The sequence below is a fragment of the Chionomys nivalis genome, chromosome 24, assembly GCF_950005125.1.
Source record: "Chionomys nivalis chromosome 24, mChiNiv1.1, whole genome shotgun sequence".
Taxonomy (NCBI): Eukaryota; Metazoa; Chordata; class Mammalia; order Rodentia; family Cricetidae; genus Chionomys; species Chionomys nivalis.
In genome coordinates this window covers 18,499,094-18,517,130 of record NC_080109.1, presented here as the reverse complement: position 1 = coordinate 18,517,130, position 18,037 = coordinate 18,499,094, and the positions used below count along the sequence as shown (strand labels likewise).

General features: G+C 39.5%; 2 protein-coding genes across 9 annotated transcripts in view; one reads left to right on the top strand and one right to left on the bottom strand.

Annotated features, from left to right (window-relative positions):
* The window catches only part of P2ry12 (purinergic receptor P2Y12), a 40,033-nt gene extending 25,716 nt beyond the window's left edge, over window positions 1–14,317 (bottom strand). The window contains exon 1 of the mRNA XM_057756838.1: window positions 14,202–14,317. The gene's annotated coding sequence lies outside the window, so the exon portion shown is untranslated. The remainder of the gene's footprint in view (window positions 1–14,201) is intronic.
* Med12l (mediator complex subunit 12L) overlaps window positions 1–18,037 on the top strand; it is a 297,109-nt gene that overhangs the window by 249,106 nt on the left and 29,966 nt on the right. For 7 of the 8 annotated variants that reach the window (XM_057756832.1, XM_057756830.1, XM_057756835.1 and 4 more), the window contains 11 exons: window positions 3,120–3,319; window positions 6,611–6,799; window positions 7,345–7,419; window positions 7,539–7,729; window positions 8,523–8,684; window positions 10,141–10,252; window positions 12,380–12,469; window positions 13,358–13,467; window positions 13,667–13,802; window positions 14,554–14,715; window positions 16,403–16,765. In XM_057756832.1, coding sequence (XP_057612815.1) covers window positions 3,120–3,319; window positions 6,611–6,799; window positions 7,345–7,419; window positions 7,539–7,729; window positions 8,523–8,684; window positions 10,141–10,252; window positions 12,380–12,469; window positions 13,358–13,467; window positions 13,667–13,802; window positions 14,554–14,715; window positions 16,403–16,765 — 1,790 coding nt within the window. The remainder of the gene's footprint in view (window positions 1–3,119; window positions 3,320–6,610; window positions 6,800–7,344; window positions 7,420–7,538; window positions 7,730–8,522; window positions 8,685–10,140; window positions 10,253–12,379; window positions 12,470–13,357; window positions 13,468–13,666; window positions 13,803–14,553; window positions 14,716–16,402; window positions 16,766–18,037) is intronic. The other variant, XM_057756829.1, reaches the window with a different exon arrangement.

Below are 18,037 nucleotides of genomic sequence, written 5' to 3'. Positions count from 1 at the left end.
GACAGAAATCACTCTTCATAGTAGGCAGGAATAACAATATTTTTAGTAAAATGTTTAAATTTCAGCCAGATTATATTCCAAGTGCAGAACACCAGAAAACCTGGGTTTTAATCTAGTGTTCCTGCTTCTTTTGTGACGATGAATAAGTTTGTATCATCCTGCTGTACGCTTTCCCTGAAACAGGTGGACCCACAGTGATGCTTGTATTGCTAGTGATCAGTAGCAGGTGCACAGGCTTGAGACCTAGTTAATCATGCCCAGGATGCCCTTTACAATCTTAACTGTGCATATTTTGCTAGAGTAAATAGTACCACCTTCTATTCATGGTCAGTGAAACACCTCAGAATATTTTGAGTGTGTAAATCATAAAAGATTTGAATGTTATGGGATCTCAAATACTTCCTACTTTTAGCTTTGGGTATCTCATCTCATTTTAGTTGCCACTTCTTGTCTGAAAGTAGATCGAAGGAACAGACATACCAGTTTAAGTGAACCTTGCTAGACAGATTTTATTTGTGAATAACAAAGAATAATAACATAGTCTTCATAAAAACAATTAAAACCAGTATATATATGTGTGTGTGTGTGTGTGTGTGTATAAAAGAAAATGTATTTTTCCCCCAGTAGTGTGTTAACTAGATATGTTGATCATACTCCAAGATAGGTATCATGTCCAAGAACGGTTGGCCAACAAAACATGAACTCTGTTTTTTATTGTGTACTATTTGTTTTGTTTTGCTATATTTATTTTATCTTATGGTTTTGTTTAGATTTTTATTTTTTGAGAGGGGGGCATGAAGTTGGATGGGTGTGGAAATGGAGAGGCTCTGGGAGGTGTTGGAGGAGGGGAAAGAATATGATCAAAATATATTGTATGAAAAAATTTAAATTAGAAACAACCATACTTTTCTGAGATGGTCATCAATTTTGTAGCAAAACAAAGGGTAGTCCTACCATGAAGGTTTCAGCCTATTTCCAGGCTTAGGGTCATATAGGATTATGTAGTCCATGCTAACTACTGGTGTCAGTCAGTATGATTTCTCCACTCTGATAATGTCTGAAGGGAGGGAGAACTGGTCTACCTCACTGATTAATACTTGTCAGGGTCATAAAGGCAGGATCTGGATTTCCCCTGGGATAGTCTAAGTCCAACAGAAAAAATAGAAAATAGATTTTCAATGAACTTACATTGGAAGAATGAATACTTAGTAACATGTTTCAGTGGTGTACACAATGATCAGTCTCATCTAGACAGTGGTTCCTTGTTTATAGAGCTGGGATAATCCCAGTAAGACTGCCAGGTTTTTGTTTTTGTTTTTTTGTTTTTTGTTTTTTGTTTTTTTTTTTTTTTAGATATTCAGATAATGTGGGAGGTTCGTTGTCTGAGAAATTATGATCAGCACAGTTAAATGTCAGTGAAGACTTAGACAGATTCACTTAGGATATTTAGTTTGTTTTGTTTTCTATACTATTGCAGAAAATACTAAAATCAAGGTAGTAGACTTCAGTCCTTCTAATATCCAAAGGAAAAGGAGATGTACAAGTGAGTCTAAGAAATGTGCTTGTTTTTGCTTTTACAGAGAGGTTTTATCTACTTTATTGGTTCTAACCAATTTTCTCCTAATTCTTATCTACCAAAATATATATTAAGGCAAGAAAATAGGATGGTTATAGTGAATGTTGTTCCTAGTTTACATAGTAGTCTAACTTGAGATAGACATAGCTATTTATATCATCCAAGAGTAGAGAATACAGACTTCTGCTAGTTTTGAAATGCCCTATTGAATTAAATCAACTCCCTTGGGTAAAGCCACCATTTCTTACATTTTATAATACATGATGAATATAATAATAATAATATATTGGCGAATTAAAATGTATTGCTTATTTTTCCATCTATGGTTTTTTTGCTTTGTCATTGTGTGGTGGGAGCAGTGGCAACAGTGGCAGCAGTGCTGGGGATAGAGCCTAAGGTCTCACGCAGACAAAGCAGGTCTGCCAATGAATGACAGCCTCAGTCCCTCCTCTGCTTCGGTGATTTTTGAAAGTAGATATTAATTAGGACATTATGATTATCTTTCCTCCTCAGAACAGAATTACAGTTTATGTTTGTTTTTTCAGCAAAATCAAAACCTTATGAGGGTTGGCCTTGTGTTTAAAAGTGCTTGCTGTTGTTTTTTGCGCTGACCTAGACTTGCTCCCATTCTGCAAATAAAGGCCTCCCTTAAACTCAGCTGCTGGTTTGACAACTGTCTCATCAGAGCTTGTTTAGAGCTCTGTAGGTAAGCAAGCAAAAGTTTGAAGGCCTTTTGCTGCTGTCTGGCAATCACACTACCAAATTATCTCTTTCCTTATCTCACTTTAATTTTTTTTCTTTCAGGGCTAGAAATTTCTTATTTTATCTAAGTATACCCTGAGTGTTTTTTATTTTTCTCCCAGAATTTTGTTAATAGTCAAATACCTTCCTTAGCTTCATCGCACTCAGTGTGTTAGTGATTGGTTAGCGGTAAGGTGTCTGAGCTGGATGCTATAGAGAGGAAGGTGAAGATGCAGGCTGTGTGCAGAGAGCTCTGTATTCCAGGGCCTCCTTAGTATGCATTGCCCTTTTCCATCCCCAGGAAAATAAATCTCTCTTGTCAAGAAGTTGATAGTAAGGTGGGCTAAGGCAAAAACTTTTCTCTTGACCTATGGATAGAAAATAAATCATTGTAAGAGAAGAAATGGAAAAGGGACTCCTTGAAGGGTGAGTACCCCATCTTCTTCCTTGTCTATAACTCAGGTAAACCTGAGTACATTCATGCCTGAAGTTTTGATAAAATCAATGTGTTTTGACTATAAAATATCATTCATACCGGCCTTTCCAAGAGTAACAAAAGAAATATTAAACCTATAAACCAAAAGAAGGAATGAGTCTTGAGTCTGACTTTTCTCCATGTCCACTTGTTCTGTTTTCTCTCATCTATCTCTTTTTCCATTCTTTCTATTGCTGGACAACTGGCTATGCAAAGTGATGCCATCCACATCTTGGAATCCCTGAAACCTAGCCTAATTTGCCTATTACATGTGTGAGGCAGTATTCTGAACTTCTGCGGTTTTGCTTTTGTGATTCTGCCATTTAGGAGATGCCAAGATTGGCAGTAACAATGTCACCACTTTAAAGAATGAAGACTTCGGCATGAGGGGTTTACGACGTGATGGGAATGCTGAGGACGCCTGGGCCACCTCGCAGAATTCGAAATCCTATGGGAAGAGCATTTCCATAGAAACTGCCAACCTAAGAGAATATGCTAGATACGTACTGAGGACTATCTGCCAACAGGTATTCTTTTGGTTTCAGATGACTTCTGCTTTGACTCTGTAACTGCTCTTAGAGAGGCAACTGTCTGCTATTTTTTTAAAATTCTATTTGGGTGGTCTTTGTCTTTATACATTTATTTTGAAATAATTTCAAATTTGTTAAAGAGTTGCAATAATGAATATTTCCAGTATATCCTCTATTCACTAATTCTGGATGCTTTTTCCATTTTTATTAATAGTTGAAAAGAAGATGATATAGTTTACTCTGCTTTACTTTTGGATACTTAACATTTTCATTTTTTGTCATAACCAAAGTAAAGTTACTAAAAAAATCGTAACTTTTAGCTTTGATGCAATATTTTTTTCTCATCTATAAGGAACTTTGTGACCTATTCTAGTACTGCTAGATTTGCATAAGGTTCTAAAGATTAGCCTCAGATTACTGGAGAGGAGAGTTCAGAGGTGACACTGTATTATTCCAGGCAAACACTTTTGATTACATACGATGTACATTTGGCCTGATGGTGGTGCTAGCTTTGATCACAGCATCTCTAGATTCAGAACTGCTCCACTACACTGTGAATGTGTTTCCTTCTCCACTAACTAGTAATCAGTGGAGAGACACTTTGAGATGATATAAACATTCTGATCCCCATTCCTCATAAGCATCAACAGCAATTCTTGTCTAAAGCAGTCTTTAATGTAATTGCTGCAAAATGTTGTGTTTTCTCTCCCAGTTCCTCCTCTCTCTCCTCAATATCAGTTGTGTTGTACAAAGACCTTACCCTTCTTATGTGAATGTTAGTTTGTATTTATTTAATTATCTGTATGCATTATAATATATTGGCCAGAGTTTCTTTAATGTCCAACTTATTCTAGACTGGTATATTGGGAATCTCTTCATCCTATCTTTTGTGATATTTGGAGTATTTCTATCCTTTTAAAGGACTGTTTCCTTACTGTATCCATTTCCTATCTTCCCTGCCTCACAGCTATAATCAATCAATCACTCTTACAAGGAGTGCTGTTTCTGCCTGTTAGGAGACTGGTACTCAGAGAGAAAGGCCTGAGGACTGAGCAATAGATCTGTGGACAGAGTGATTGCCATTCAAGCAGAGAGCCTAGAATTTATATCCTTATAATTCATATACATGGGTAACCATGGCAGCCCACCTGTAACCCTGACACTCAGGAAGGGTAGATCCAGGATCCTAGAGTCACCTGGCTAGGGAAAGTAGCTGAATAGGTGAGCTCTGGGTTCACTTAATGGATGCTTCCTTCATATATAAGGTAGACAAGGATATGATCCATGAAGGTACCTGACATCAACCTCTGGATTCTACATGCATGGACATTACACATCTCCCCATAGAGCATGTGTGTATACACACACAGAGAGACACACACACACACACAGAGAGAGAGAGAGAGAGAGAGAGAGAGAGAGAGAGAGAGAGAGAGAGAGAGAGAGAGAGAATGAGATCTGGGTTGTATATACTCATTGTTTTAGGGTATCACTACTGTGTGTGTGTGTAATTATGAATTAATGTTGATACTTCTAGCTCTAATATAATCCTTTAAAATTATGTTTTACCTTCTCCTATTTCATATGAGTATTACATTTTTGCAAGTTAACAGTCATATTCCCCATACAGTACCTAAGGAAGTTTCTGAATTGTCCCGCATATACCACTAGGAGAAGGGCCTCCTGGGAAAGGCGAAGATTGGTTTGCAGTTTCATTTTTCTGAAGGGTTTAGGATAATGCATTCAAACGTTATTTGGAGGGACAGAAAAAGAAGGAAAAGAAAATGCTTTTGCTAAAAATGATTTATCCATATTCTTTCTTTAAAAATAGAATCTATTTTATTTGCCTTTTATGCCTATGTTTTGTTTTATTTTGGTTCTTTTTGTTCCAAAAAATGTCTATATCATAACATTCACCCAAAATAGTAACCTCTTCCCTGCCCAGCAACTTCTTCCTGTCTATCCTGCTCAGATGTCTAGCTGCAGGATTTTCTGTGCATCTTTCCATACTTTTAAAAATCTTTTCTTTTAAAAAGTATCAACATTACATATTTTGTAATTTGTATTAATGCATGCTTGCTTAGCTTTTTTTGGTTTTGGTCTATGGTAAATTTAAGCAGCTCCACAGTTTTTGAGGGCAATCCTATGCTAATCTCAACTTTGAGCACACAGTGGCATAACTGGACTGTTGATGGTTCTCTAGATGCCTGAACCCAGGTGGTGCTGGCCAGGTATAGGGTCCCAAGAGGGTCTGCTCCAAGTCCTATAGGAGGCTTCTGGCCTACACTACAATTCCAATATCACCTTCACCCCCAATAAAATATAAATTGATGAGTCAGTAATAAATAATTTGATACCTAGGAAAGCAATACACAATTATCTGGTGTCTGAATGTTACTTACTGCTGCTATTACGGAGTATAGGATTACATAGGTGATGTCAGTGAATGGCCTGTGCTGAGCAGCTTGTACATTAGTAAAGGAGACGTCACTTGAAACAGATTTGGGTTCAAATTGAACTCTGATGCTGATATTTTCTTATGCCATTTAGTAAAAGAAAAAATTGGTAAAGAAAGGATGCTAGTGTCAAGAAAAAGGTAACCTTCTAAATATTTATATACTGTGTTCTCCCTGTTCAGCAGAATGTATCTCATAAAATAAATGAGAAGCATATATAGCATAAAATCATTGTCATTATATATCCAATAAAAACAAAACAACCGCAAAACAAACAAACCTGGCTACAAAATAGTACCTTAGAGTAAGTCCTCATTTTAAAACAGCACACCATAACTTAACTCCTGCCCCATAGGTTTAAATGTTTTTGCTTTAATCAGAGCCCCTCCCACTTTGAATTTTTAAGACACCAGAATGTTGGAATTTTGCTTTGAAGCTTTCCCCATTATCTGGTGATATAGCTCATTCGATAGTGTGCTTGGTGAGCATGTAGGGAGCCCTGGGAGGCAAGAAGACATGGCATTAAATTTAGGCTTGTCATCCCAGCACCGAGGACAGACGCAGAAGGATCAATACTTCAGGATTGTCTTGGCCACTTAGTGAATTGAAGGCCATCCTGGAATACCTGAGACATTATCTAAAAACAAACAAACACAAAACAACAACAGAATCAAAATGTATGCACACGCAAACCTTTCTCCTATATTGCCATTAATTTGTTTTCATTGATGGTGCTTACTAGCCTTATATCATTTTGATAGGAGAAATGAGAACATAATACATAGACAGGTAGAGTTACTACTTACCCATCTAACTGCCGGCTTCTTTTTAGGAGTGGGTAGGAGAACATTGCTTAAAAGAACCAGAACGACTATGTACAGACAAAGAACTTATTTTGGACCCCGTGCTTTCAAATATGCAAGCCCAGAAATTACTGCAGCTTATCTGTTACCCTCATGGCATTAAAGAGTGTACAGAGGGGGACAACCTGCAAAGACAGCACATTAAGCGCATCCTTCAGGTGAGTGGCACGTTCTGAAGATCCTGTTTAGGTCATTCATCATAATATGGGTGTAGAAGGAACGACCTTGCTGCTGTTTTTCTTTCTTATTCCTGAGTTTGATTCTGACTTCTGCAATTTTCTTTATGGCGGCATTGTCACCTTTGTCTGGTCAGTAGGTAATAGTCAACAAGAAACAGCATATAATCAAAAGCAAATATTGGTATTTCAAGTCAGTGCTATATTTACTTGAGAAATAATCTTTGTGATGGATCATTCTTGAATATGTTATTAAAGAAACACATCGTTTTGGAATCAGGTTGGCTCATTGGTAAATGGATGCTGAGAGATGCCATGCTTACATCACTTCAGTTCCTAGCTGGATGAGGATGAGAGACATATTCTGAAGCTTGAGTCTATTTTGTTGTGAATGTTTATTCTATCAGGCGTGAGATTGGAAGCCCTTAATCCTTGTGAATTCTCTTGCTAGGCATGAGTGTTACTGCAAGGCTATGGTAGCTTGTGCTCAGTATTCTTAATGCTGTAATTCTCTGCCTTTCCTCCAGAACCTCGAGCAGTGGACATTGAGACAGTCCTGGCTAGAACTTCAGTTAATGATCAAGCAGTGCTTGAAGGACCCTGTGAGTATATGCTGAAAGCACACGTGTGAATTAAATAAAAAAAAGGCAGGAAGTCATTGATGCTTGAGAATCAAGGAGTGCGTAAATGGGCTAGCTTTCTTTCATTTTCCTGACTCTAGAGCTCTGGTTCTGTGGCTGAAATGAACAACTTACTGGACAATATTGCCAAGGCAACAATAGAGGTGTTCCAGCAGTCTGCAGACCTAAATAACAACGCCCCCAATTCTGGCATAAGCCTCTTCAACCCCAACGGTATTGGAAGTGCTGATGCAAGCGGCACGAGACAGAATGGAATAAAGACATTTTTAAGGTATTGCTTTATAGTTTTTTTGGACTACCATCAGCATTTTATGTCACAGTAGACTCGATTAGCCCAACACATGTTTCATTAAGGGTCTTGAAATGTGAAGGAAATGATTCCTTATAGTTAAGAATTCTGTTTATTCACCAAACTATAGGGCAAAAGTGGGTGAGTGATGTCTTGGCACTTTAGGTATTTTGTTGTAGGTCCAGGTACTTTGGAGCTACAGATGAACTTTGGGTCAGTCATTAAATACGAAGCATTCTGTATGTGTCTTTATTAATTGACAGTTGTGTGTAAATATAGTAATTTGTATTCATAATAGAACTTAATAGGGTTATGAAGTCATAAAGTAATCCTTTTCATCATGAAAGACAGATTGTTTTGCACATCATCATTTTGATAAAAGCATATAGATAGTGAGTTTTAGAATTTAAAGATTGGTTTTTCCTTGGCTTGAACACGGTGCCATCATATATTGTGGCCATGACTGAGAAGTGTTGTGTTCATAGAGAGAAGGGAGGTGAGAGATCAGAAAGGCAGGATCCCAGAGTCACTGAGAAGAGTTGAGTGTGCAGAACACCTTCCCAGGAGAGCACATTTTATTCCTTGGTGAATGTGGTAGAACGCATAAGCAGTAAGCAGATGTCTGGTCCTTGGCAAGAGGAGAAAGTGCAGACATGATAGGACAATTTTAGGAGTCTGTGTCTTACCCACCTGTGGTTTACTGTAGGGTTTCTGTATTGGCTGTGAGAGTAGAGACCAGCTGCTTTGTTAGTGTAACGCCTGTTTCTGATTTTAGTTCCTCTGAACGCAGGGGTGTATGGCTGGTGGCCCCCCTCATCGCCAGGCTACCAACCTCTGTGCAGGGAAGAGTGCTGAAAGCTGCTGGTGAAGAGCTGGAGAAGGGACAGCACCTGGGCTCTTCTTCCAAGAAGGAAAGAGACAGGCAGAAACAGAAAAGGTATGCTGGTAATACCCTACATCAGGCTAGCCCTGAGTGAAGCATCCTGCACCACCATCACACCATATCCAGTGTCCAGAGGACCCACGGTCACACCATATCCAGTGTCCACAGGACCCACGGTCATACCATATCCAGTGTCCACAGGACCCACAGTCACACCATATCCAGTATCCACAGGACTCACGGTCACACCATATCCAGTGTCCACAGGACCCATGTTCACACCATATCCAGTGTCCACAGGACTCACGGTCACACCATATCCAGTGTCCACAGGACTCATGGTCACTCCATATCCAGTGTCCACAGGGTTGGGGCATTCAGTGGATTAGGAGATTATCTGTTAAGCAAGACTCTGGCCTTGTACTAATGTTCAGTGCCCCAGGTCCCATCCCTGCCTGTGTGTCCATATCACTGTGCAGCTGTAGAGACACATGGGCTTGCTGTTACTTCTGACCTACCTACTGGACCTTGAAATAACTACTGATTTTCTAGAATTTAGCACTCTTCATCTGGACTCTTGATGAAAAGTAGTCACAACAACTGCCAGAACTAATGTTTACTTCATTTATTTTATGACTAAGAAAAGTTTTCAAGTAATTACTTCTGAAAATAGATCATATTGTTGAGGATGAATATTCACACTATAAATTTAGCATCCAAGGAGTTGTTTTTAAAGTCATAACTTCTTCATTTTATAAAAATAATAATAGTACCATAACTAACTGTTCTTTATTGGCCACCTATGAAATGCAGCTCCTGAGCCAAATGCTTTGGCTTAGACCTATTCTTTGGGAAAATTTTCATTTTCCTATATCAATAATGTCCATTGTTCTCTAATTGAAGATATTTTATGAACATGAAAATTGTAAATAGCATTTTTGCCTCTTTTCCATTGGAGACATGGGCTATATCAGAGTTCTAGATGTTTCCAGCAAGAACCTTGCTCTTGGAGGCCTCAGACCTTGTGCCTACCCCAGACTTGACCAAGACAATGCTGTTGGCCTTTGAAAATATACAGCAAAAAAAACCCACAGGTATCCAAAATAGTCAAGGCTCACAGAGACGTGAACTTCCTAAAGGAGAGTTTTGTCTGAGGAACTTCTCGATGTTTCTTATTAATCTGTGTGCACATTTATAGACATCATCATATATAAAAATTTCCCTGGGAGCGTAAAGCAAGGCCATCACATCCACTGTAGGTTTCTGTTGCTTTGGAAATACCTTCCAGGGCAATAGAGCATGACCATTCACAAACTCGGCCAGTGGTTTTTAATATTGTAAGTACTGGAATATGTCCCCTTCCCTAGTGTTCTGGGTGGCTTGCCATCCTGACCTTTATCTAGTAGTAAATAAACAAGAACAGTGAGTCTACCAAAAAAACAAACAACAAAACGAACTATTGGCCCAGAAGGCAAGCTATTCTTTCTAACTGTCACTACTTCCTTTGTAGTATGTCTCTTTTGAGTCAGCAACCTTTCCTCTCCTTGGTCCTTACCTGCCTTAAAGGGCAAGATGAGCAACGGGAGGGCCTCCTAACATCTCTGCAGAATCAAGTCAATCAGGTAAAATGCAGTGTGTTATTAAGCCAGGCCAGAATTGTTCCGATGGTGTTCATTATTTTCCTTTCAAATACAAGATTAGACCACCGTGTCTATCCGCGAGGTGCTAGGAAACACAGCCCGTGTCCAGTTCTGGCTAGCATCATGGTCTCCATAAGGCGTACATATCTATATTAATTATACATAGACGGGTTATAAAGACTCTGAAAGTAAGTTGTCTCGTACTGCGTATCAGCTAGCTTGCTGATCTCTGTCTCTCCTGCCTGGAATCCTGGGGAACAGAAGCATGGAACCAAGGAAAGGCGTAGTTGGTGGTGTGAGATGGGTTATCCTGACAACGTTCCAGGTGGATTCTGGGATTTGATGACATGACCAAGGCTGCTAGGCTTACTTGGCTTTGTCATCACAGGCACTACTTAGGAGAAGTCTTTTCTCTGTCTAGCTTCCAGAGTGAGCCATTTAAATATAAAACATGCGTATTTCTCATTATACCTTCACTAGAGATTCCAGGGCTGACCTGGTAGAATCCTTCCTGACTGGGCATTAGCTGTTACTCCCACCTGCTTTCCCTTTCACTGGAGCCTCTCTGGACTGGGGCTGCCTTCAGGTTTAGGTGCTTGTGCTACAAGGATGCCTCTCAGGCCTGCTCTCTATCTTCCTGCTGGTCTCTTTTCACCTTGCCTCCTTAGTAAGGCTGTGGCCACCCTCTAAGGACTTCTGCCCCCATTCTTTGTCCCTTTGTTTTCTCTGTATTCATATCCTTTTCACTTTTACCCCCTTTCCTCCGTGCTGGGGTTGAACCTCGGACTGCATGTGTGCGAGATAATCTTTCTGCTGCTGAGTCCATTTTTAGCTCATTATTTTGAGATGAAATCTTGCCCATCTCTCTTAGTATCCCAAGTGAGCCTTGAAGTTCCAAGCCTTTCAGTTTCAGCTTCCCAGTTAGGAGGGGTGATAGGGGAGTTGCACCAAGCTCAGCTTTTGTGTCAGCTCTGTGATTGTGTGTGTGTGTGTGTGTGTGTGTGTCTGCCTTATTAACCTCAATTGACAGAAGCTGCTGTTGTCTCTGTATACAATTTGGGACCTATTCTCTTTACTCAACTTACTTACAGCTCTGTGGTTGATAGTTGTTACCTGTAAAGTGGTTCATTTTTACACACTGCATGGGGTGGCAAAGGAGAAGAAAAAGTATGTAGGGGTGAGAGAATGCAGGGATACGGTGCCAGGACATACAAGTAGAAGGCAGAGAGGAAAACCCTTGGTCTTGGTCCTGTCCTTGCACGCCCCTTGAGACAGCGTCTCTGCTGTTTGTTGTTGCTCCATGCGCCATGACCTGTGAATGGCTGGGAGATCTCTTGCTTTAGGGATATTGGGATTACAGGAGCCACTTCCTCCAGCTCAGGTCCTCACACCGCATATCAGCTTTTTACCTACTGAGTCATCTCCTCAGACCCTTTTAGCAGATTATTTACTGTTAGATTAGAGCATGCCAGGGCTTTGGTGGTTGACTTTAGTGTATTGGCTTCTAACTTGTTTGCCTTTCTTTAGTAAATCCTACCCAGAGCTAGCCTTGAGGAAATGAAGAAGTAGTCCAATTTATAAATTTGGCTGGTCTTGGTCTAAGAGGCTACAAGGGCTACATTTTTTTGAAAATAGTATATATATATTTTCTTTATCAGAAAAGATTATTTATTAGATTCCAGTAAGATGTCAAAAATAAAACATTTGCTAGGATTTATAGCATGTCTCTAGAAGTATAACATGAGACCAATGAAAAATGGAATTTTGTCTTTTCAATATTTATCTTTATAATACTAAATTAATAGTGTTTTATTGATGGCCCTTTAAAGAATTTTCCACAAAATATACATGTACACATGCATGCATATATGTGTAATTAGATAACATTTTGTTCCCTCAGCTTTCCAGGTAAATAAATCATAGAATAGCTAGGATTTTGTTTGTGTGGAAAAAGAGAAAGATAAAAAAATATAAAATTTTAACTTTAATTTATTAAAGCTAAAAGATTGATTGTCACTATTATGCTTAACTTTAAACACGTAAAAAAAAATGTCATAACAAAGAACAAAGGAATTGTTGTTGTTTTTCTTCTTTTGCTCCTGATCTTAGATTTTAAGTAACTGGAGGGAAGAAAGATACCAAGATGATACAAAAGCCCGCCAGATGATGCACGAGGCTTTGCAGCTCCGGCTAAATCTGGTAAGGACCATGGCGAGTGGCTGCATCACACCTCTCTCTGTATGAAAACAACACCGGCTTTCAACCTCTTTTGCGGGCAAAATCTGCATGGCAAAGTGAAGCCTTCCTCTTTCGGTCTCTGTGCCCACTTCCTTTTCTCTTAAACCTTCTGTTTCCCTTGCCACTCTCCTTCCTGTCTGGATTGAGTTCTAGACAGACGTGTTGTGAGCACCAATTCTCTTTTCTACCCTGGCTCCTTCCATCTGATGGCTCCTCCGCTTCAGTCCCTGCTAAGAGAAGGTCTAAAAAGCCTGTATTTGGATAGGAGTGTTACCTCTACTGTATTTTATCTTAAAACCATAAAATTCATCAACTCAAAACTTTTGATCAGAATTGATTAAATCTGTTGAATTGGTTAGAAAAAGACAAATCTCACAGGATTTTTGTTTTAAAAAAAGAGAAATCTAAAAGTTCTCAAAACATTTTGTATTCCTTTGAGTTTTTTTTTTTCTTCCTGTTTGACAAATCTCAAATGAAATCTACCCTGGGTCTAGATAGCATGCCCGGGTTTTGACAGCCTAACCTCCACACAGGAGCTGGCGGACCTAACAAACACTTCTGGGGGTATTGTAATGGCAGACTTGATGCAGTAATAAACAAATATGACAGAATTGCAGGTAATCAGTTAGTTCCTGTTTAGATTTATTTTATCTCTACGGTGTTGAAAGAACCAGAAATAGTGATGAACACATTGCTGAATGAGACAGACTATAGGATAATCCAGAACACGAGCAAAACCAGTTCTTAGCATCTCTTTCATCTTAACAAATCAACGCTTAGGCACCTATAGTAATAGAGGTGATGCTTTAGCCTACAGATGTAAATTCTTTGTTGTATTTTGTATGCTAGGTGGGAGGAATGTTTGACACAGTCCAGCGGAGCACCCAGGGGACCACTGACTGGGCTCTCCTCCTCCTCCAGATAATTACTTCAGGAACTGTTGACATGCACACTAACAAGTATGTTTTTTTTAAAAAATCCATTTTTACTTTTCTGCTGCATGCATTCATGATACAAGCTTTGATATACTGGCCAGAAATTCTGACACTTACTGACTTAGATGCCATCAAAAATTCAGCACTTTCAGTAGAAATGGTTAGATAATTATGTATATCTTGTTTTGTTTTTAAGAGTAAAATGGTTTTCCTTTCCTCTCAGTGAGTTATTCACCACAGTTCTTGACATGCTGGGTGTTTTAATCAACGGGACATTGGCTTCTGACCTATCAAATGCTTCCCCCGGGGGATCTGAAGAGAACAAACGTGCATACATGAATTTAGTAAAGAAACTGAAAGTAAGTTTGTGATGGGCCCCTGTTCTGAAGTTGTTGATGGGCTGGTCTGATTTGATTCCTCATAATGTGATGATTGTCTTGCCTAGGCTTGCCAGTCTTTCAAAGTTACAACTATGTTATCTGAAAGAATTTTCTCTAAAAAAATTATATTCATAAAATGTGTTTAAATTGTAAGGGATTTAGAAATGCATTACCAAATATCTAACCAAAACTCCAGTGCCAGATTTCAATTAAACCCATGCTTGGATTTGTACAAGCAAGTGAAAAAGAATGGGCACTCGCATTGAATTTGTAACTCTGGCTCCTTTAATAACAAACTAATAGTCCTTGAAATAAACAGTAAGTGAACATGCAAATACACAAATCTGAAGACTGTACAATAAAATAGCTGATGGTTACCTTGCGGTCTGAGTCTGGGTACGAGGACGTTTCCTTGCTGCGGCTCCTGCTGTGTGACTGCAATAACAGTGGATTTCTGTCATTTCAGCGTTCTGATAGTCCTCGTAACAAGGCTGCCTTTGTGTGTACTCTGTTTTCTACTTGAATAGAAGAAATGAAACATTTCACCAGTCTGATTTGCAGCTGTTCCATAGACTGCATTGAGGGTTAAAAAACATACTATTAAAAGAAAAAAAAAAAAGGAAATGTGTCATTGGGGTACTTCCTTCTTATGAACTTTTGCGTTCATTGTAAAGTCAGAATTTTCATCTCACTTCTCTCTTGCTTTTACGTTTTTTTCTTTTTCTTCTAGAAAGAACTAGGAGACAAGCGATCAGAAAGCATTGACAAGGTTCGACAGCTGCTGCCTTTGCCAAAGCAGACATGTGATGTCATCACTTGTGAACCCATGGGTTCTTTGATCGATACAAAGGGAAACAAAATTGCTGGATTTGACTCCATCGACAAAAAACAGGCAAGAGGAAATGATTTTCCCCTCATATATCTAGTTACAGAAGCCAAGTGGCTTTTCTTACATTCTTTGAGGATAAACAGAACATCTTAATTTCATTGCTTAATTTCCAAGAGATTATTTTTGTCATTTAAGCACAATAGCTATTGGCATTATAAGAAACCATACCTTGAAGGTCTCCATTTAAAATGCTTTTCTGGACTTAAGTAAATTCATGGAGTCTACTGACAAGGTTTTAAGTAAAAGCCTAGTGTAAAAAAAATAAAAGCAAAAACCAATTCTGATTTTATTTTAGGATACGAATCAGAGTATGTTTATATAAGAAAATTGGTGTTGATAAGTATTTTAAATTACTGAGCAAGCTTCATTAAGTAAAGCTTCTAAGTGTTACAGCACTGCGTACTGTCAATGGAGCAATGCTCGGTGGACTTTTGCTTTACAGAAGATACTTTAGAAAGTTCCTTAACATAGCAGAAGAATGATCGGCTCTTCTTTCCAAGACCACAGAGTGACCATTGTCACTCTGCAGCAGAGAAAGATGGTTGGAGGGAATCCCTGCCCTCAATGGGAAGTAGATGTATGTTCCGCCATAATGGGATTTGTGGGCCATGGTGTAGAGAGGACTAGGAGGCTCTGAGGGACAGTTTAAGCCAGGCAAGGGAGCAGTAGTCAGAGCAGGGTTCCAACCGTAGCTGACACGCAGACCATTCTGGAGGATTGAAGAGTTACACAGAAAAGAACGGAACAGGCAGGGAAAGTTTAAATCAAGGCGAGGAAGAGGCGACTCACAGAGGAAAAGCAGTGCCATCAGAATTCAGAGGCAGCCTACATCCCATAGCAGTGTGGCCAAGGGAAGGGAAAAGGCCACTAGTCACAGTCAGGATGACTGACGCTTTCTAGCTGTAGGCAGCCAAGACCCATTCAGATGGGAGCTCTGTTCGGGAGACTGCTTTCACCACGTGAGGACAGCAGGGAGTGTGACCTTACTAGTGGTGTTAGAAGAAGCCACTCTTACAGACGCAGCAGAGGCAAGAACAGGCATGCTCACATCCTGGGCCATTTTTTAGGAGAAATGTCTTTGAATTGGTATACTGGAGATGTTACCAAGAAATGTACCCGATGAATGTTACAAATAAAAACATTCTGTTTTTTCAGTAAAGTTAAATTGGAGTTAAAAGGCTTGATTTGGTGAAATACACAAAGAATAAATTAACAAGTTTTATTTAAAAAAAATACTTGATTTGTGTTGGACCTGTTTCTATAATTAAGTTTTCTCACAATATTTTGTTCAAGGAACGGCATGTTAGGTACATGAGAAGTCCACATATTAAGTCAAGTCCATATAGATTGAACTGAAGCGAATATAAGCCCAAACAAAGGCAGACAGAAAATACAAATTTTTCACCATCTTAAAAATAATGAAGAGGTCCCTGAGATGAGTAAGAGGTTATAATTTTGTACTATGAGGCCAACTTCTTTACAGGATACTTGAGAACTTATATTTTCTAGGGAAAAAAAACGAATGAAAGTGTTGTTTTGTAGTAAAATAGTCTGGGTTACCTTGAGATGCCTCCAGACTGCTTGACTCAGCTGAGTCCTCTAAGTCCTTTGCAACCACATGCTTACAAGCTTGCCCTGTGAGCTGGGAGAAGGCCAGAGTGTACTGTCACAGAATGTTGTTTTCCCGTAGGGTCTCCAGGTCTCTACGAAGCAGAAGGTGTCCCCATGGGACCTGTTTGAGGGTCAGAAGAACCCGGCTCCTCTGTCCTGGGCCTGGTTCGGCACTGTCCGTGTGGACCGGAAGGTGGTAAAATATGAGGAACAGCACCACTTCCTTCTGTACCACACACACACCATGCCTAAGCCACGAAGCTACTACCTTGAACCACTGCCCCTCCCTCCTGAGGAAGAAGAGGAAGAGCCCACGTCCCCAGTGTCTCAGGAACCAGAAAGGAAATCAGCTGAACTGTCAGATCAAGGAAAGACTGCCGCTGACGAGGAGAAGAAGACAAAGGGAAGGAAGCGTAAGACAAAATCAAGCTCACGCATTGATGTGAGTGGGGGATGGAGGAGGAGTTTGGCTCCTTGGCATCTAGGATGGGGTTTACCCATGGCCAAACTGTACTCCTAGAAACCTTACTAAGAGTGGCATCAGCCTTCTCATACAGAGTTCCCTAACATGTGTCTGTGCTACGCAATGAAATGATGCGCTGTGATTTCTCGTGGATGGCAGATTTAAAGCTTTTGATTTTCTATTCTCAACTAACCTTAGACTTCAGTAGTGGATAATACTGAGGAACTAAACCTCATAATTTCATAGGTTTAAAACTTTAATTTTTCAGGGGTATATGATTCTACCCACTTAAGCACTTTTATTAATATGATGCATATATTTAAGTATCTTATTTCGAATGATTGATATTTGTAGTGAAGTAACATTAAAAAGTTCCTTTCATTTTTCTCTGAATGAATTTACATCTGATTTGCCCAACAGAGTGGTACTGAGATTTCTTTCTTTGTCCTTGTATCTTCTATCCCGAGTGGGCTTTAACATATTTTCAGATCTTATAAAAGGTAGTTTAAAATTTAAATTTAAATTAATTTAAAATTGTCTCTCATTCTTTCCAGTACTAGAGGCTTCTTAGATGATAATTCAGAAATGATTTTATAGAATATGAGATACAATATTTAAAATAGCTTTCTCCCTGAAATTACCTGTCTTTACTTGAGAGAGAATTTTTATATCATTTCCTATAGAGTAGAAGGATGCTCTTATTTGGTGGGGAGGAAGTACTTATTGTGGGCACTCAGCTGTTTGTGAGCAGTTACTACATTTACCTGTGCCCCCACTGACTCATTCTAGCTGGTAGCTTGGTAATGACGATGCTTTTAGAGAAGGCTGCTGTTGCTTTCTGATGCCACTTGACCACCGGTGCCCACTCTCAAACCTGGGCCACTCTGGCCCGCCACACCACATGGATGAGGGCTACTGTTCTCTTCCCATACAAAAGCCTTACCCAAGTCCACTCAGAACCATCCTCCTGCAGCTGCCTCTTCCCAAAGGGATTGCATCCTTTTGTCTAGTTGAAGGGGTCTGAGGTTGTCATTATCCTTCATCCTCGAGGGCATTGCTAGAAAAATAAGAAGGATGGTGAAGGAGTCGAGATTTCCTGGTGTGACCCTTAGAGTCTGTACCTGCTAGAAGGAGGAGAAAGCATGGGGACTTGGAGAATGGCTGTCCTGAAAGCTGTGGGCATGCTGCTATCTAGGCCTGGGGTAATTCTGAAGCACTATGGTCCTTTCTGACACAATTCTTATCCAGATA